The sequence below is a fragment of the Limulus polyphemus genome, unplaced genomic scaffold, assembly GCF_000517525.1.
Source record: "Limulus polyphemus unplaced genomic scaffold, Limulus_polyphemus-2.1.2 Scaffold3240, whole genome shotgun sequence".
NCBI lineage: Eukaryota > Metazoa > Arthropoda > Merostomata > Xiphosura > Limulidae > Limulus > Limulus polyphemus.
The window spans coordinates 46,500-68,198 of NW_013668850.1; the positions used below are offsets into that span (position 1 = coordinate 46,500).

Below are 21,699 nucleotides of genomic sequence, written 5' to 3' on the forward strand. Positions count from 1 at the left end.
AAAGGGTTGTTTACGTAGGCGACTGGTAGATTTTGTTTGCCTCTTATCTGGGTTAATTCTTAGTTTAACCTTGGTTTATCTTAATATAAAAAGTTCTATCGTCTAGTAAAAGACTTGCTCTTCCCAAAAGACTAAACTTGTTTGTTATTAAACCCAAAGCTACACAATCGGCTATGTGTGCTGTGCCTACTGCGAGTATTAAAACTAGATTTTTAGCGTTATAATCCATGAGACGTACCTCTGAGCCACCGGGAGGCCCAAAACGCTAAGAGTCCGTATACATTTAAAGAAAGATGCTTAAATAAAGAATAACCAAAGAAGTATTTTTCTACCGCGCACAATTTCCTCAAATCCATCCATAAATGTTACAAAAAACAAATAAAGACTATGAGTTGGGGAAATGGTTTGTTCAGCAAATACCATAGCTACGGTCATCAAACGAGGTGCATATAGTTCATTCAGATATCTCACTTGGGAGGAGGATTGTAGAAATGTCATATTACGCAAAATGAGACTATTGTTTCTTACAATATGATGACATGAACTGAGCGATGAATAACTCTTTGGGGAATATTGTTTACCATTATGGTGATGGTTCTTGAATTTCGTTTTAAAAGAATGTCAAGAAATACTACCAAATTTCTTAACCTATAAGGCCTTATGAAAAAGTGCGTAGTATAATGTCTGGAAAGTAGATTTTTTCACTGTCACAATGAAAACAAAGAAAGACAAAATATTTTGAAGCTAATTCATCTGTAATTATTAATTCTATAATAATTGAGTTTTATTGTAAACTTCAGCCAAAGTTTAGAAATGTTGAACAATTCTTCTCCATTCCTGTGAGTGCATTTTTGTTGTTCCCCAGTGAGACAGCGGTAAGTTTGTGGATTTACAACGCTAAAATGTGGGGATCTATTCCCTGCGATGAATACAGCAGATAGCCTAAAGTGGTTTTGCTCTAAAAAAAACAAACAAAGCATTTTTGTCATCTTGCTTTCTCTACACTTCTATGTAGTTCGAGAGAAAGCACTAAAGATTTGTGAGATATTTATGTTATTTTACTAATTTAGAGTTAGTAGCGTGAGCGATAAGACCTATACGTAATCAAACAATATACGTAAACGTGTGATATGTAGTGAAAAAAATTAATTAAACTGATAATTTTTTGTAGAACTGCCGTTTACAATTATTCTAAAGGAGGTAGAAATTAGAAAAAAAAACTATTCAATAGAATGCTCAGTATCTGTAAGTCTTAAAAGAAAATACAAAGAAACTCTGCTTGAATCGTATTGGATTTCAACGTAAGCCTCTTCTCTGAAGATAGCTGCTGGCCTTCTCGTTGTTATTGAAACCTTAAACTGTATAATGAAATAAAAAGAGCTTCTCGTTTTCGGGAAACCACATTAGAGTCTTTCACTAAACATACTTCATAGTGTATTCTAAAAAACTTGTTAAGACTAAGCTAAATACAAATATATAAAAAACTCCAACACAATTTAATTTTACACGAAGGAAAAGGTTACTAATGCTAAAACCTACATTTTTAGCCCAATGTACTCTGATATTGAAAGAAATGAGAAATATTAGAAAATTAACGCAGAACAATACCAAGCAATGCTGATTCGCGTTTTCACTCTAGCTTATGGGTAGTAGCAGCTTTATATCGAAGCGTCGGCTTACATTTTCGTAACATCTTTAATTGTATATATTTTTTCATGGTACGAATGTCCCTATGTCCGTTTAAATTTCATTCATCCCAAGTATTTTTCTTACTTTCAATTTTTATTATTTTGCTTTTTAGATCTTTCGGCCATCAAAATATAAGAGATTGTAAACAAAGAATCTTAAACACGTTTTATTTTCATATTTTCCCTTTACAAAAAGTAATTCAAGATGTATTTGTAGTTCGGTAATGTGAGCATCTTCGAATATAAGTGGATTTGGTCTAATATATTTTTATTTTGGTGAAGTTGTATATTCTCACGGTTTTCTCGCTGTTCATAATCATTCTTGACGTGCCTTATCTTGTGTTTCGTCAGTCTACATTTATAGAATATTAATACAATTCAATTCTGTTCTAATTTGCTGCTTTCTTTCTCTTTCGTTTTGTACACCTGAATGACACCTTATGCACATAATGGAATAAACAACCAAGTGGTTTAGGCATATCTGTTTTCAATCTTATATCCGTGCGTGTAGAATACTGATTGGTTGCCCTCATTCTGTCCCGTATAGAATACTAACAGGTTGCCCTCCTTCTATCCCGTGTAGAATACTAACAGGTTGCCCTCCTTCTATCCCGTATAGAATACTGACTGGTTGCCCTCTTTCTATCCCGTGTAGAATACTAACAGGTTGCCCTCCTTCTATCCCGTATAGAATACTGACTGGTTGCCCTCTTTCTATCCCATGTAGAATACTAACAGGTTGCCCTCTTTCTATCCCGTGTATAATACTAACTGGTTGCCCTCCTTCTGCTCGGTGTAGAATACTGACTAGTTGCCCTCCTTCTTTCCTGTGTAGAATATTGACAGGTTGCCCTCTTTCTTTCCTGTGTAGAATACTAACAGGTTGCCCTTCTTCTATCCCGTGTAGAATACTGACTGGTTGCCTTCCTTCTATCCGTGTAGAATACTGCCGGGTTGCCCTCCTTCTGTCCAATGTAGAATACTGCCGGGTTGCCCTCCTTCTGTCCAATGTAGAATACTGCCGGGTTGCCCTCCTTCTGTCCGTGTAGAATACTGATTTGTTGCCCTCCGTCTGTCCCGTGTAAAACACTGACTGGTCGCCCTCCTTCTGTCCCATGTAGAATGCTGACTTGTTGCCCTACACAGCCTATAACTTGGAAAAATCATGCCTAAACCTTAGCGTCTTTCACCTGGACGTTTATTGTTTATATGTATGCTGGTTGAAAATACTAAATAGCAAATCTACATATTTATCTCAAAACAGTCATGAATCTTACTTCGACTGTTATTTTGGGTAAGTAGCTTAAGATCTACACTACAATAAAAACAAACTCTTATTTATTACTAAGACTTCACACAAACGCTATCTAAACGCTACACTCTAACATTTACAAGAATTCTGTCCATTTTTCATAGTTTTTCAATAATCTGCTTTACAATCACTTCTTATTTTGACTTGTAACTACTTCTGATGCTTCGTTAATGTACTTATATAACCTAAACTCTTCATAAAGTTTCTACATTTTTTTGTACAAATTTCAAGAATATGAAGCCAACTGCATAATTCATGGAAAAAATATTGAACAAAATATCTATTTTGCAACAAAAGCTTCTTTTTTAATTATAGAAAATAATAATTTATTTAGAATGTCTTTTAATGTATGTTTTATCATTTAGTAAACTAACTTGTATCTTTTATTTTTGTTACAGTTTGAGCAGGTGCAATGTAGTTTTATCGTAAAGAAAGCTATTCAAGTTTGAAACTTATCTTAAATATTGATGTATAAGACCAAAATTAAACTTTTCGTTATTCTGGCTAGAAAATACATTGTATAGATGACAATGATCAAAGACATTGTCTTAAAAGTAAAGTTTTGTTAGAAAACATCAATAATCATTGTACTAGGATCAATTTTTCTGCTTCAGAACATGTGCTGTTTCCCATAGATTTACAGCTATTCATAAGATAAAACATTAATCTCACAGTTTATTTATTTGATTCGGATATTCGAGCAAAGCTACAGAAGGGCTATCTGCTAGCCATCCATAATTTTGAGCTGATAGACTAGAGGGAAGGCAGCTGGTCAATAGAACACACCACCAACTCTTGGACTACTTTTGTTTGATCGAACAGATGGATTTGACCGTCACTCTTATAATACATTCACGACCCCAAAGTGCGGTATAAGATGTTGCTGTAACGAGTCGCGAACTACAGGACCTCTGACTCACAGTCCAGATACGCTAACCACCTGGCTACGCTCAACTAAATTAGCCCCACAGTTTAAGCAGGAGTGTTCAAGCAGGATTGAAGATAAATATTGTAAGTTTTCTCTACGCCTGCAATGTGAAGTGTGGGAGATATAAGCAGGAGAAACTACATTTTGGGAATAAATTTCATTAGCAAATATTACTGAGGTTACATTATTTTTCACACAGATTCACGACGTATTACTAAAATCAGTACATTGTGTGTGTCACTTGCAACATCCAAAGAATACCAACCAGGGTACAGCTGCAGTCTCAGATGGAAGTATGATATGAATATCTGGGCATACACAGAACTAAGTTGGTGAATAAGATGCTGTGAAACATAATTTCCCGAATCCATACTAAAATATTGTTGACTGGAAGATCTTTAGTACAGAAATTTACATGTGACTAACTAACTAATCAGGAGTTGTGATGGTTTCTATACAATCTAAAACTTGGTCACCTTAAAGAAGAGAGAAAATTTAAACTAGTGAGTTCCACGAATTAACATCAATACCATACGTTATAATACTTTAACTTGGCATCAATTCGGGTATATCACAATATTGCTTTTTCCAAACAGGAAGAAGCCTGCAAGGTAATGGCAGTTATAAGTCAAAAAGGAAGAAAAGAACCGAATACAAAAATTTGAGCGATACTCATTGCTCCAGAGAAAAAGTCTTAATCTATCCGGGATTGCGTCAGAAAAAGCGAAGTGAAACACCCAAATGTGTTTTTTTAAAGCCTATCCTTTGTTTATGAACAATTTGGAGCACTTTAAACTCTGTGATTCACTTAGAAGTGACATCTGTGACAGATAAGATTGTGTGAGATCACTATACATATATATATATATATATGCTGAATTATCAAACATTTGCATTTTTAGATTACGGGAACCTTCATCAGATACCTAATATGCATAACAATGACCTAAGCTAGAGGACAGATTAACATTGTTTTATTGCCTTGTCGTAGGACTAATATTATAAATGCAGACTGTCCTTTGCACGTTTGGCTAGGGGTGTCCAAGTGGTTAGCACACCCAGACTATGAATTTGAGGATTCGTGATTCGCTGTCTGTTGCCGCAACAACATGCTCTGCACATTGGGGACGTTATAATAGTGACGTTTAAATCCCACTATTTAGTCAGACAACGGCAGCCAAGGATTTGACGATGAGGGCTGTTGACGACCTGCCTTCTCTCTAGTCTATCAGTTCAAAACTATGCGTAGCTAACCATTCTTGCAACTTTGCAAGAAAATTCTGAAACAAACAAACATTTTACTTATGTGTATATATGTGGGCAATATACATATCTCATAGATAGACATCCATGGATACTTGGATGGCCTGTTAAAAATGTGCTTAGCACGTAATGTAAATACATTTAAGCCTTATTCCACAGTAGTCGTGATGCTTTTTTGTAGTTTTACAAATATACTTGGTGAAGAAAATGATGTACGTAGTTGGCCAACACCGTATAGTATATATAAAGTTAAAAGACATTTTGGCATGTGCTCGCACCTCACACTATCCACATGATATTTGAGAAACTACACGCGTTCTGTGGGGAAGATACATGTTAACGGGCGTTCGGTAATCTTTTGGCCAACACCGTATAGCATATATAAAGTTAAAGGACATTTTGGCATGTGCTCGCACCTCACGCTATCCACATGATATTTGAGAAATTACACCCGTTCTGTGGGGAAGATACATGTTAACGGGCGTTCGGTAATCTTATTCAAAGCCTTGCCTCAGCATCAGTGCTAGCCTACTCAACTTACTGGAGATCCACTGATCATTAATCACGGAATGCCAATGTCTTTACTTTAGGAATTGTGTTATTAGGAGAAGAATCTCGTGAATCGAAATATACAGGTCATTTCCATATGAGGTAAATCCATGACCTTCCTGGATGGAAGATAAATTACCATTCCTTTAGGTAGCTAAGAAGCGTTGTTCGAGCTGTGAGTAATTTTCACCACTACTATACATAGCTTTACGTTTACCTCACAAATTGATTATATAACACTAATGTGTTTTAAACCGTTGAAATAACACCAATGAAGAAACGTATATCGTGACGAAACATAACAAAAAATGTTTTCACATATATCTAATTAATTCAAACATTTTGGTTTTTGAACACGATGCTATTATGATAAAATACAAAATAATTATCCATTAGTTTACTTGGATTAACAATCTATCCACACAATCCGCTGCACGAAGCATTTAATTTGTATTTGTAACTTTTTATTTGTTTCAGAATTTTAGTGCAAAGTTACACAAAGGGTTGTCTGTGCATAATCATCTCTATTTTTATTTTTTTTATCTAATAGGCTAGAGAGGAAACAAACAGTCAAGAATCAACCATCACAAACTCTTGGGCTGTTCTAATAGTAGGACTCGATCGCCACTCTTATAACATACCTATGGCCTCAAAGTGCCGAGCGCGATTTTGTGGCAACCGCACACGAAACATGGACCATTTTGATTCACATCCCGACAATTTAAGCACTGGGCCACGCCCAAACCGAAAGCAGTATGTCGTTTTGTATTATCCAAAACACTTGTTTACTGGTAGCCCGAATACATAAGTTACCTTAAGTTTAAAAGAAAACATGTACTAAAACATCTTGTGCTATAGAAATATAATAAGAAGAATATCAACAGCGAGATAAAAAGTAGTTGAACGTTAAAGTGTCACGTTTGGGCGTTATCACAAATTTCTAGTGTTTTGATCGTTACTTACTATTAACGTATATAAACATACAATTGCCTTTAAGATGAGCTGGCATGTTACTTTATATACAACATTCCACAGCAGGGGCTAGATCTCTTTTACTAAGAAAAGATTCTTAACATACTTATTACCTATCATGGGTGAACAGCACCTGAAGTAAACTTAAAGTGGTCAGAGATCCTATTTGTTGATCTCCTTGTGAATTTGATAAATATTTTCTAATAAGACAAAAATATTATGTAGGAAAATAAATTTTCTCATATCGGAAATCAATTATTATTATTATTCCTATTGCAAAACGAGAATGACGTTAAGGTTTTATAACTGGGTTAAGGAGGTAATGTTTTCGCATAAGAGAAGGCAGCAAGAGTAGACTGTAGTAGGAGGAACTTATTAAGGTTTTATAACTGGGTTAAGAAGGTAATGTTTTCATATAAGAGAATATTACAAGAGTAGTCTGTAGTAGGAGGAACTTATTAAGGTTTTATAACTGGGTTAAGGAAGTAATGTTTTCGCATGAGAGAATATGGCAAGAGTAGACTGTAGGAGGAACTTATTAAAGTTTTATAACTGGGATAAGGAGGTAATGTTTTCATATAAGAGAATATTATAAGAGTAGACTGTAGTAGGAGGAACTTATTATGGTTTTATAACTGGGATAAGGAGGTATTGTTTTCATATAAGAGAATATTACAAGAGTAGACTGTAGTAAGAGGAACTTTTCTGTGATTAAAGACAGTTTCATATCGGTTTTTGTTCAGTATTCCAGAATATAAAACTCATAAATAAATGGAAATATATCTTAAAATAACATGTTAAAATTTGATGCTACGGCGTTCATAGAACTTGCCAGGGGTGTGTGGCATTAAGAACAAAATGTTTTTTGCTTTTATAACACAACATGACATGATTTGTCCAAACTAAGGACATAGAATGATGTCAAAGTGTTAAAAATAAGTTCATTTTCCCATTAAGAATAAGGATTAAAATGATGTTTGCAATAGCGTAGATCAATATTAGTGGTGAAATAATTCAAACAAAGTAGTACTGTACTGGATTTACAACTCTCCTTTTTTTTTTTGATTAAGTGGACGATATGACTCTTTTGCCTCTCACAAATAAAAACAGTTACCTAGTTTAGTGCTAGCTGTATCGATGTCTTGACTCGTGTCGCTGATCTCAGGTGGTTCTTTTCCTCTAGAAAATCACATTTTATCACCCGCTGTTATTTTTCTAATTTACTTTGTATTCTTTATGTACAAAACCAGCGACATTCAACTGTGCTTCAGTATTTCTTTCATTATGTATGCGGTCAGTAAAAATACCTATTATATCTAACATATAAACTCACAATCTAATTCCTTCTAGTTTCTTTAGAAATATCAATTTGATCACTCTGAAGTTTCTGCAATAGAAGTTTGTTTTTTGGATCTTAACTTGTTGGTATTTAGCGCAAAGCTACATAATGGGCTATCTGCGCTTTGTCCACCGCGGATAACTGAGCCCCGGATTTTCGCCACGTAAGTCCGATAATTTATTGCTGACCCATCCCCGAGGAAGAGGGGGAATTTTTAAAATAATCCTACCTATGTTTAAAATCTGAAGCCCAACTGCGTTATAGGTGCTTCAGGTTACATTTATAAATAAGTTTACAAATTATAATTTTCTTTTCGATAAATCTCAAACATTGTATTTCTGTTTAATTGTTATTATGACACTAATTCCGCATCATCTGTCTTGTCTATAGCGACTAAAAAGGAAACCGTTCAAAACAAGATAAAGGAAATTTTTAAGTTTAAATTTATTGTTTTTCTCTTACAACGTATAGATGAAAATCAGTTAAGAAACTATTAATGTTATTCCTCGAGAAAAACTGTTTGTGTAACTTAGGTCTTAAAAACTGTTAATTCAGCAAAGCTTAAAAATTATATATCTCAGTTTTCACCTATTCAATTGGGATTCCGCAAGTACAACCAGTATGGAAATATTCTCATCGAGAATTTTCGAATTTAACAAGGTTATGCTTTTTCTAACTTGTTCAATGTATTTCTTAATCCTAATCTTGCGTTTTTTGGTTCAGTATTTTAATACCGATTTATTGTTGTGCAAAATCAAATCATATCAATTAATTTGAAATTTACATACCGAAAATTAATAATTTTTTCAATATTGCCTGAGCATTTATTTTGCAAAGATCGTTCAGCAATAAATTTCAACGCTTATAGCACTAAAATAGGGGTCCGGTCACAACAGTGATACAGCATAAATAATGTGCAGCTTTGTGCTAAAGTAAAAACCACGAAATTCGCAAATTCCCAGTGCTTACGAGGTCTTGCATTTGAAGGTTGAAGTCTAGAATTATGCAAACACCACTGACATTTTAAAAATATTTTTCTAAAGTATCTATACACCAAGTTACTTGTGTGTTCACCACTGTTGGTTACAGGGATCCTGTCAGGACAAAAAAAAAAAAGTTAACAAAAATGCTTTCAATATTGCAATTAATCCACTAATTACTGCTGGAATATTCTATGTATTTTCTAAGAAAATTAATGATTTCGCTTAAATTTTATTTTCAACGAGTTCTTACACTGAGTTTTTTAACAGTTCAAAATATACAATTACTCAATATCATGCAACATGCGAACATCACTAATAGCGAATGGTGTATAAATAAGTTGATAACTTGGGAGTTAATAACAAATTCACCATTTTATAAATAGAGCATTGAATTTTTAAACCTTTGTTGAGCAAAAATTTTGAAGAAGTGCATTAAATATACCTGAATATCTAGTGATAATATGTGAACAGTATACACTGTTGATGTATATAATTTTTGATATTTGATAAGAGGATAAGGCCAACATTGAGAAGAAATGTTATACCCCATAAGTTAAAGTAACACACATCTCAGCAGTATATGAATTGAGAAGAAATGTTATACCCCATAAGTTAAAGTAACTCAAATCTCAGCAGTCTATGAATTGAGAAGAAATGTTATACCCCATAAGTTAAAGTAACACACATCTCGGCAGTATATGAATTGAGAAGAATTGTTATACCCCATAAGTTAGAGTAAAACACATCTCAGCAGAGTATGAATTGATAAGAAATGTTATATTTCATAAGTTTAAAGTGACACATACACCTCAACAGCCTATACCTGTACTACTAGTTCAACTCCTGTCTCATTACATTCCCACTATGTGAGTAAAATACTGTTGATTAAACAATAAACTTGTTCACTCTTAACAATGTGTGATATAGACATGACTTATGTAACAGTGTCATAATAGCATAATTGTAAAGTTATTTTTAAGACCTATGTTATTGAAATGAATTAGTGATATTAACTTTTACATATGTTTATAAAATATACGTAATATAATTAAATATATAACTCAGAACTATACACATAAGTTGAGACACCACACAATGACGTCCTATGGAACTACAGTAACACTGGTCTTAGTAGCACTATCCACCTATAGTACCTTAGTAACACTGTCCGCATCATTCCGTCCTTTTAAAGAGTGTGCAAGATAAATAAGTATAATTCTAAAAGGTACAATATGCAAGTTACATAATTTATTAATTTTAAGGCTTTGATTGTTACTGAAACGAAAACTTTAAAGTTGATGACGTAATCACATGTTCAGAAACGTTGATATCTGTTGATCTACATCACCCTCTGGTGGTTCGCTCGCGAACTATCTGCATGTTCATCACAGATATAGATGACCTCGTTGTCCTATCCCTCCATTAGCAACTCGCCCTCTTGTGCTACTTCGTGGAACTATTATGTCATCCCTCCCCATAACACCGCGCCATCTAGTGCCACTTCATGAACGTTATTGTCTTTACCTCTTCCCCTCCCCCTATCGCCTGAGGCAGTCAATCAGCAAGTTGCCTTACAAGTGACGGAACAACTACTACGTAGTTTGTTAATTTGTTTGAAACACCTCTGCTCTTTAAAATCCACAGAATGTTTAGCTAATTTGATTAGATGAATTCTTATGATTTTGAAATTGAGTTTTGATGGCATCCGTTGTAGTTATATGCTTTAACAACTCGATTCTAATCTCACATTGTACTATTATAATTAGCTATTAACTTGTTAACGGAAACTTACAAAGTTAATGTTTATTGGCGTGTTCGTTTTCACTGGAAATAACAATATTTGTCTAAATCCAACACAAGATCATAGGATATAAATATAAAAATCATATAATTTAGAATCACTATTTTACAATATATTACAAATACATCTTCAGTGAGTAAAGAAATAGTTTGAGCCGTTTTGTGTTAACAATAAATAAAAATTTCCGACGCTAAGAGACAGACTTAATAGTTTCGAATGTATATATTCCATGAATAAAAAAAATTATAAGTATCTCCAACCTTCCAACCTGCATACTAAATAATTGTCATTTTTCCCACTTCGCAACCGCCTGGCTGCACGTATAACGTTAGTTACAATTAACTTGTTCCAAGCGATTCCTAACAGTTGAATAAAACTATTACAGGGAGCATGTTGTTTCTGTAAAAAATATATAAAGAACAGAAAAGAAAGGATACTTGTCATTTCCTCCTTATATGACCAGATACTCTTTATAATACATGTAAAATGGTCTTGAATAATGATCTAAGCATTTATCAATGTTTTAAATATACGTTAAATACAAATGTGTTTATTGTTATTATTATTTTAACTCTAGATAAATGTAATTCAGCGTATTCAGTTGGTTAGAACGAACAGTTCTGTTGTTTTAAACTAATTACTTTCTTTTGTATTCTTCTACAGAAAAAATATCCTTTAAAAAAATTTCCTAAGGAATTTAAATTATGAATATATTGAGTATATACCACAGAAATACATCCTATATATTTTATATCAATGTTCAGATTATAAACTGTGATAACAGCTATATTAAAATAGATTATATAGAATTTATTAAATATCCACCTCGTGTAAACGGGTCGTATTTAACAAGTCATGCTACACCAACAAACGTTTTAAAATAGGTAGCTAACAGTATCTTAGTCCAGGATATAAGTTTAATGCTCTTTTGCATTAGTTGTAACAATACGTGTTATTCTTTAGTTACATGTTATTTGATAAAATAAATGTATATCATTATTATTTTCAAAATAATAATAACAGATTTTCTGTTACAATTTTCATTAACGGTATAGAATAATTAGTGCTGACTTTAGAGCTTCACAAACTGCTTTACAAAGTCTCTGTTATTGTCTTTTTGTTTTTTTATTCTGGAAAAAGGAAAGGTTCTAATCCCCTGGACGTCCCCCTTTTATCTATCTTTGGATAATGTCTTGAGCGATGTAATGAAAAAGTTTAGACTAATTTACCTTCAGTAAAACGTTACTCAAGCCATCAAAAGAGAAATATTGAACGTAAAAAAAATTTAACATAGACTTTCACAATAGGTAAAAGCATTTCTTTCTTCACGTTGCTTAGCTACAGATCGAAGGGTCCAAGGTTCCAGACGTGTCGGTACTGAAGATACTATGCACTTTTAGTTTTAAGTGGGCAATAAAAGTTATAACCAATCCTATTATTCAGATCAAGAAGCTGGTTATAAAGCCCTTTTGGTAGATGAGCTGCTGGTTTATGAGAGGGCGATTTTTATGGTGGAAGAAGATCTTTGATTTTTCTAAAGTGAAAATTCAGTATGCGGCTTGGTATTGGTAAAACTGTACTTTATTGTTAGGTCCTTCTAATTGTTTTGGTAGTATTGTATCTAAAGTATGTTGTGCATCTCACCAACTGAGAATTCAATATGCGGCTTGGTATTGGTAAAACTGTACTTTATTGTCAGGTCCTTCTAATTGTTTTGGTAGTATTGTATCTAAAGTATGTTGTGCATCTCACCAAGTGAAAATCAGAATAGTATTTTTAAAGTTTTACAGTTTTCTCTACTTTACCCATATAATTATCCTATAGTGAAATAGTATACACGAAGTTAGTAGAATATTAGCCATATGCTAAACTGAAGAAATAATGCTGTAAGATGTTTTACCAGTGTTTAAATGTATCATACTTGTAAGTAAAGCATTTTACTTAAACATGAGAGATACATAATGTACTTTTACTCTAGAATCATTAATGGCACCCCATCATTTTCTCTTTTTATTTCATCACAACAGAAATAGAATAGTGGCACAGCGGTATGTCTGTGGACTAGATACCCATAGTGGGCAGAGTACAGATAGCCCATTGTGTAGCTTTGTGTTTAATTACAAACAAACAAACACAACAGAAGTAGTTATGTAAAAATAAACATGTTTCAGAGTTATTAATGCATTTTATATATGGTGAGTTTACAGAGTAGGATGAGTTGAGCATACTTGGAAAAATAACAAGCTATTTAAACATATGTAATACTATGTTGTAATTAAGCTAAATATAATACATAATACATTATTTATTAATTATATTTTTAGGGCTAAATTCTGAACTATACTATGTACGGAAAGGACAAGTCAATGACTATGCTCTCAAGTTTGAAGTCGTTGTTCAAGCCAACATTTCCGAGTTACATTTTACATGGCAGAGCCTCGGTAACAGCCAGGTAAGTCGAAATAGTTTGGAATTTTTCTTTCTTATAACATAATTCTTAACACTTTACCTTCCTCCCCAATACGCTTAAAAGACGAAAAAATGTCGAATATTTTTTAAGTTAGTTTTAATGTGCTACTTTGTTTAATTGATACTGATTATGCGCAAGTAAATCTAATTGGATGTACACAGCGGTGGGCCAGTTATGGTTGGGTGCTTAACCAATGGAAATATTTGTATCGTAGTTTGGCGCTTTTTTAGAATAAATGTTGTTCTGTAGTGGTAGCCCTGTATTAGTAGCCTAAACAGTGAACATCAGAAAATGTTATTATTCTCTTCTTGTCTACCTTAGCCGATGGTAAGAGGGCGGGAGCATGAGGAACAACAGTGACGATATGCACATGTTATAGTATTTCATTTATTGATTATTTCGAACATATATATATATATATACGTATAATTCTACCTTAACAGACAGTTTTGCATTCAATACTTGCAGATAGTTTAAGTATTATACATGGCTGATATTTCTGTCTGTTTATCAAAGAAGCTATAAAACAGACGTTTTAAAACAAAATATTTGATGTTTCGTAAAAGTCTGTTATGAATAGCCTTCCGATTAAGAAAGCCCAGTGGTTAGTGTGTAGAGAGCTGTGGATCGACGATCCCAGAGTCTCAACGGTTAGCCTATAGAGAGCTGTGGATCGACGATTCCAGAGTCCCAGTGGTTAGCCTGTAGAGAGCTGTGGATCGACGATTCCAGAGTCCCAATGGTTAGCCTGTAGAGAGCTGTGGATCGACGATTCCAGAGTCCCAGTGGTTAGCCTGTAGAGAGCTGTGGATCGACGATTCCAGAGTCCCAGTGGTTAGCCTGTAGAGAGCTGTGGATCGACGATTCCAGAGTCCCAGTGGTTAGCCTGTAGAGAGCTGTGGATCGACGATCCCAGTGTCCCAATGGTTAGCCTGTAGAAAGCTGTGGATCGACGATCCCAGAGTCCCAGTGGTTAGCCTGTAGAGAGCTGTGGATCAACATAGTTTATGGAGAGACTGGAGATCGTGCACAGCTTATGGGTGACTGCCTTCAGTAACTCATCATTCTGGCACCCAGAAACAATGAGCTAATGTGATTGTCTGAATGTAGGAGCCCCTGTTTGCGCCTGTTACACTGTACCCTCAACATTTAGGATGACTGACCCTCATGTAGGCCAGAAATCTGAGGGAGAAAAGTTTATGTTGCATTCATATGCCCATGCTAGAGGGGCTAAACAAGTCTCTATCTAACATTAAAGGATACAGCTAAAGAGCACCTGGATTGCTTCCATAAGAATTTCAAACAGGTCATTGCTTGGGATGGCTGTACTCAGGAACAAATGATGCAATAGTTGCTTTAGAATTGGATGGTCCAACCTACATTTGGTTTTATGAAGCACTTGAGCAAGGATAAACACTGAAACAGGAATATAACTGTAGCCACGTTTCATTGAATTTTGCTGGGCGGAATCAGGGCTATTCACCAGACTGAGTTCAAGGTTCATAGTAAGGATCCCTTCAAGATTTTGGCAGCTTCTATAGACAACGTGCATTATTTACATGGGCAAGCATACCCTGTAATGGCTTCTGAAAATTATGGGGATATTATTTTATTCAAGTTTTAGTTCTTTCTGCTTCTAACAGATGTCAAGTCAGATCTGACCACCAACTGGGAATAGTGCAGGAAAGAGCTTGTGCAAAACATTTGGTTATAAGCCCAGTTCTCTCAGGGCTATTTGGCGTTTGGTATGTGCTTGTAAAGATATAGGGGCAAGAGATAAAGTTCATGATTAATACAGATCCTGCCAGAACACTGCCGAAATTCTCACTGTTTATCATGTACTCCAACTGAAGCCAGTGTTCCAGCCAGCTTCAATTAGACGTGACTGTAGAGATACGTCTCCAACTACGTTTAGGTGTTATCAGCTAGGCACATAAGTAGTAATCTCTACAACTGATACTCTAGGGATGAATTAAATGTGGAAGTTGTCAGTTTTATCTGTGCAACAAGGAAACTGCATTTCTATGAAAAAGGCAGTTGATTCTGGACAGTCCAGACCAAAGAGCAATGGACTGCATGAGTGTTTGTTGTGGAGAGAGTCACAGTACCTATCTGTATGCAAATGGTTTTCCATGGCTTACTGTGAATGAGGTTTAGTTCATAAGCACTGTGGACTGTGGTGTAAAGCCAATGCATGACATGTACTGTTTCCTGTCTAGAAATTAGGCAACATTAGTTGGAACAATTGATTAATCTAATAGGTGAAGAAGTCGTGTGAAAGTTCTACATAATGACCAATCAACTACTCAGTTTCCTATTGGAAGCAAATTGGATGAGACTAAGACTATTAGTATCATTAACGTTGTTTCTATCATATTGTATCTGAGAACAAATACATAGATGATGACATATTTGAGATTACTCTTTGGTGATTGTGTAAGTGATTTGGGTTCAAGACACTAACAGAAGCACAGTTGTGTATTACAGAGTATTTTTGAAGCCAGGAGGCTAACTGGGTCAGACAAATGTAACTCACCATCACATGCCTGCAGACAATGCTCATTCAATTAAACATAACAAGCAATGAAATACAGCAGATGATCTATGTTGATTTCAGATGGGTAATGCAGTGACTTATATTGATGCCTTTCTACTTCCACAGACAAATGAATGTTTGAATGCATTGGAACTTGTCTGGTGGTTCAACACTTATAATTAATCTGCCATTTAGATATTGGCACATTGACCTGGATTATGAGAGCAAACTTAAGACTCCTTTTACTGCGTATATCGGTTTTAGATCATGCCATTTTACTTGTATAATGTTTCCATCCCTTTTTACATATGAAGAAGATTACATTGAAGAGGCTGCAATGCAAAATATGCTTGGTCTGTTTTACTGATGTCCTGGTGTTTAGCCATATGTTTGAGACTGTTGCTGAAAACCTGAAAATGATATTTCAACAAATAAGAAAGACAATTTTGTAATTGAAACCAAGGAAGTGTGTACCATTTCACACTCAGGTGGAACTTCTCAATCACATTATGACCAGAGATGGAGTTTCTACTGACCCTCTGAAGATCACAGCTTTATTTTATGAGAGTGGCTTTAATTTGTGAGTAAATGAAAGTACACAGTTTCTTTAATTTTCTGTCATATTATCAACGTTTTATGGCCAATTTTTCCATGATTGTCTCACCATTATCAGCACTAAGCCTGATGTGATTTTAGATGGACAGTCTCAAACATATGGCTAAGAATTTCTGTCACTAAAACACAGATTAGCTGGAGATCTATTGTTGGCCTATCAACAATCCGACTGTGAATTCCTGCTGGGCACTGATGTCCATGATTGTGGAATTGTGTATGCTAGTTGTATGATGATGACTCCTGAATGCAGATACTGCAAAACAATCAAGGAACTAATTGCAGTTGTAGTAACAACAAAGGTTGTAACTTGTATGGTAGCTTGTTTGTTTTGATTAGCTGTGTAGGAATCAGTGTCTGAAGTTTTGTCCACATTTCTTTCCTACTAGACATTAGTGAAAGGAATATGGCTGTGTTAACTTTTGTCATTGTAATGGCAGCAGGTAACAGCACTGTTCCATTTTGAACTGATGTTGTATTCCTTATTGTACTCGCCTGTGTTGTGGTGTGTTTTGCAGGGGCCAAGTCAGTTTTAAACGAATTTCTTATTAAATACACAAGCTTTTTAATTTAATCTTAAATTTTAAAATTAGGAAAAGTCAGGACAACCTGAAGGAAAACGAAAGTGTAAAGGTGTAGTATTCAGGTATACTATATGTTTTTTACTCCCTTCTTTAACAGATACTTTACCAAACATTTTTCATGAATATTAGCATATGTAGTTTTAACATGGAACATTCACTAAGGACACAATTAAGTTTCTTTCACCCTTATTATCTATTGTCATTCACCTAATTTATCACAAATCCTATCTCACGCGAAAGGTTTTTCTAAAGTACAACATACTATAGAGGGTTGAGTACATAATGATAAACCAATTTTGGAACTTCACAATGTCATTATATTCCATGTCTATCGTGATTCTTGTAGTTTTCATTTCAAAAGACTTCATCATAGTGTATGAGGATGGCAGTTTCTAAGCACCTAATTTAACAGTCCAATCACACAGAAATTCATAGGTGCAGCAAAAACCAACTTGATTAGTATAACTTTGTACAAATAGCGTGAATATCTATATCATTCTCCAGCTGTTTGGGATATGCAACGGTTGAACAGATGGTATGACTGGAAGACTCATTTGGTGAACCAATACGCTGTTGGCCTCATTTGCAGATGGAAATATTTCTTAATTATATTATCTACTGTTGCTTAGGGCATGTGGATAGCATTTGCCACTCCCCTTTATATTGGTGAATTCTCTCTCACATGCAACATGATGCTGTACTTTCTTTACCATGGCTGGGGTATGGCTTGCTAATGGTCTCTTTTTAGAAGGTTATGGTGCCCCAACTTGATCCAAATCCAATAAGTTAAAGGGATATTCCAATCTTGGAAATTCTAAATTCACAGTGTAGTTATGATACATACCATTCCATCGTGACTGTGGTTGTCATGTGACTTGCTGATTTGCATATTCAAAATCGTTTAAATATAATGTAATCAACCTAATATACAAACGTGATAGTAGAGAACAATGATTTTCACTATGGGGTCAGGTGATACCTTGAAGAAATACAACTTCCCTTACTTTTTTATAGTAATGGCCAAAGGTGATGTTTCTAACACATGTACCCAAGAAAAGGATGATATTATTGTTTATTGTGTATGTTTTCTCAGACTGGAATAGTCATTCATAGAAATTCACAGAGAATTCTACTTCTTCATTGAGAGTTGTGAAACCTCCAGTAAAGGCTATATATACATATATTATTTTTGGCAAAACTCAATCAAAGTATATAGAATTCAAAGTTACTCCTGCAAAACATTTTCTGTCAAAGCTCCAATCATTCTGTAGGGACTATCCTATTATTGTATGAAAATTCAGTGGAACTGAGAATATCATAGAAGACTGCCTATCATATATATGTAAATATGATTATTTTGCATGAGAAGTAAACAAATAATTTGAACAGGAAGAAGATTGGTTCTGTCGTGAACGCCAATTTCAGTTTTAAGCACACAGATACACCATATTGAGAAGAAGAAATAAACAACAGTTACTAAAGCAGAAGAAACTTCAAGGGACATTATACAGAAGAGGAAGTGGCAGGAGATAGCAATAATTCTGATGATAATGATAACGGGAGGACAGCCTTCTGGCGGGAGAGCCCAAAATTAACGATGGAAGAAACAGAAGAGTTGGAGTCAAAGATAACCTACCAAAATTATCATTTTGCTCTCAAAGCTTTTTTTTTCTTTTTCACTCTCATACTTACTCACTCCTTACAAACATTTTAAGAGTTTAAAGAAATTATTTAAAACGAGTAAAGAAAATATTGATTTTGCTGTTCTCTTGCGAAAATTATTTTAATGCGAAGGGGGCGCAACGGTAACTTTACTGATTTAGAGGGCGCTGCTATTTAAGTTTGGAAAACACTGGGTTACACCATCAAACCCGCCTAGAAACACACCCGAGTATATGAGATCCACTAATATACTGTTTTTGTGGGCCCGGATTTTTCACATTGCCGGGAATCCTCAAAATACAACATGGAATACATAACCAGTACGATTTCGATCCTTAACGGTTTCAGTTAAAATTATTTTGGCAAAATTAAGCAAGCTCAAACTAGCATAGCACCAAGAATTATTATTCAAATCATTTATCAAGCTTATAATTCAAAGAAAAGATGTTTTCCATAATAAGGTGTTTAGATATATAACTTCAATAAACATAGATAATACCACTACCAATCTTACAATAGCAATATTCAATATGCCTCTCATATTAAGTTTATCTAAGCTGACAACAATTCTAAATTCTTGAACAAGTTTAACTCTTCAATAAAGTGTGCATATGCTTTTAACCATGTTTGTTGCAAAACAGAAGACTGAAAATTTAAGGTCTGGCAGAATTTCGTGCATACTAGCCCTAAAGAAGCCACAAAGGCGAAACGTTGGTTAAAATAATAGTTATCTTATAATTATCTAGAGTGTAAAGGTCCTTTATTGCTAACTTTAAGGTCTGACTGTTTTTTGTATACTTGGATAAACTATGATGCATGTGCTAAAACATGTTATTAGCAGTATAGAATATATGTGTATGTGTGTATATATACATGTATTGTTTGCAATGTTGCAGTGTTATATTTCTCACAATATTTTTTTTCTTTTCGTTTTTATAGTTTCAGAGAATGCATAATATTTTGAGAAAAAGTTAATAAAGTTGTAGTTAAAACCAATTTTAATATTTTTGATGTACTATAAAGCTTCCAGTGGTATCCTGTTGAATATTTTTAATGACTTGTAAGGTGTATGTATTTCAACAGCTATCATATGTAATAGCCATAGAAGTCAACAGTACAGAAGCTTTAGGGACCCCTCAACTAAACATAACAAGGACTGGCATTATTCCAAATGAAGAGCAAGGTAAGTCTTATTATTATAACTTCAAAAAAGAATGAATTCAAACTAATATCAATAAATATTTTAGACTATAATATCGTACAAGTGCTGGCTAGAAAAGTAATTTTCAGTTTTTCTAAACATAAACAAAAACTGACTTGAAACCATGAGTGTCCACTGAAATTTCTCAATGGGAGTCTAAATCAAGGATATATATATACCCACACACTGAATGAATACCCCTTGACCCCCCTCGGCGGACACCCATGCTTGAAAATATTGTCACTTATAGTTTTTAGACACCGTGAGTTTTTTATGTACGGATGGGCCAGGTTCTTTACAGTAGGTGCCTGTGAGTTGTTGGCGGTAAATTTCAAAATAAACAAACAGCACACACCCCACTTGTTTTAAAATACTATGTTAAAACAAGTAAAACGTATATACTAATGTTCGTTGCACAGTTAATTACCACAGTTATATTCAGAGCTTTAATTAATTGTCTCTTTTCGTCAAAGTCCACTCAGGCCGGTTCAGTTACTTTAGAACAAGACGAATTATACAATATTTAGAAATAACACAGTGTTAAATTCAGTTATTTTTTGGTATATTGCAGGTTTGTTTATGTAACTGTGTATGAATCATACGTGGTATAGTTTAGTTGTTGTGAATTGGCACTTCTTGTATTATTGCGTCATGTCACTAGAAACTTCTAAGTTTTTGATTGAGTGTTACTACACCATAACATCTTGTAGTTTGTAGAACGTTCTAGGCCTCCGTGAGTCTATAAATACGTGTATAAAATGTTATAAAAGACAGAACTAGTTAGATAGGTAATAGATCTAGACTGAGTGATTGTGAGTATGGCCATAAAGAGGGTATAGTGGCGATATTTAAACCATCTAAATTAAAACACTCGCATTAACTTGAAATGTTTCATGTGAAAAAAAATATATATTTCGTCATTAGTATTAACATTATAAAATCTACTTTTAAAGAGTATATATGTTGAATTTGTGTAATGTTTCCTGCATCTTGTATTTGAAGTATTCTTTAGGCTTGCCTGTCAAAAACCATGATACATACTTGAGCAACATATTGATTGTTTGAAGTTAAGCACAAAGCTACACAATGGGCTATCAGTGCTCTAAACACCACGAGTATCGAAACCCGGTTTCTAGCCATGTGAGTCCGCAAACATTCCGCTGTGCCACTGGGGGGCAAGAACATATATTTTGGTTGATATTTTTTACAATTACTTTAAAGTCAGTGAACGTGGTAAAATATTTATGTTTGTTCAGTAGTTTTTCTTAATCAACACAATTAAAGTATTCATAATATGACGATATATGATTCCACTGGATTAATAATAAACAAATTTCATTTTATCTGGGTGAACAGTGTTTACTCAGAGTTTTGTATGAAATTTGAGCTTTAAGTATCAACACAAGTCTTGTATGATCTGCTCTCCATCTTAACTTGAGCATGATTATCCATTTCATTGACTGGTATAAATTATCAATACAATTATTGTATGATAAGCCTAAATGTAAGTATTAATTTCAGCATTATTCTATAATGACTGCCAGACCTTTTTCATGTGATCTGTTCTTAACCTTTAACCCTCACATGATCAGATTCAAGTTCAGTAACTCCAGGCAATGTTTTTGTATTTTTTTTCTGGAACATGCTACTTTATACTTTATAGTATTGCAGGCAAGGTTTTTATATTTTATTTACCAATAGGACACACTTCGGACAATGTTTTTATATTTTATTTACCTATAGGACACACTTCGGACAAGGTTTTCGTATTTTATTTATCTATAGGACACACTTTGGAC

The 21,699-nt window shown here is 34.3% G+C and overlaps 1 protein-coding gene across 1 annotated transcript in view; it reads left to right on the forward strand.

The window, feature by feature from the left end:
* The window catches only part of LOC106468970 (tyrosine-protein kinase RYK-like), a 74,881-nt gene that overhangs the window by 21,145 nt on the left and 32,037 nt on the right, over nt 1–21,699 (forward strand). Inside the window, exons 2-3 of the mRNA XM_022397366.1 lie at nt 13,160–13,287; nt 19,783–19,882. Of these exons, the coding sequence (XP_022253074.1) occupies nt 13,160–13,287; nt 19,783–19,882 (228 nt within the window). The remainder of the gene's footprint in view (nt 1–13,159; nt 13,288–19,782; nt 19,883–21,699) is intronic.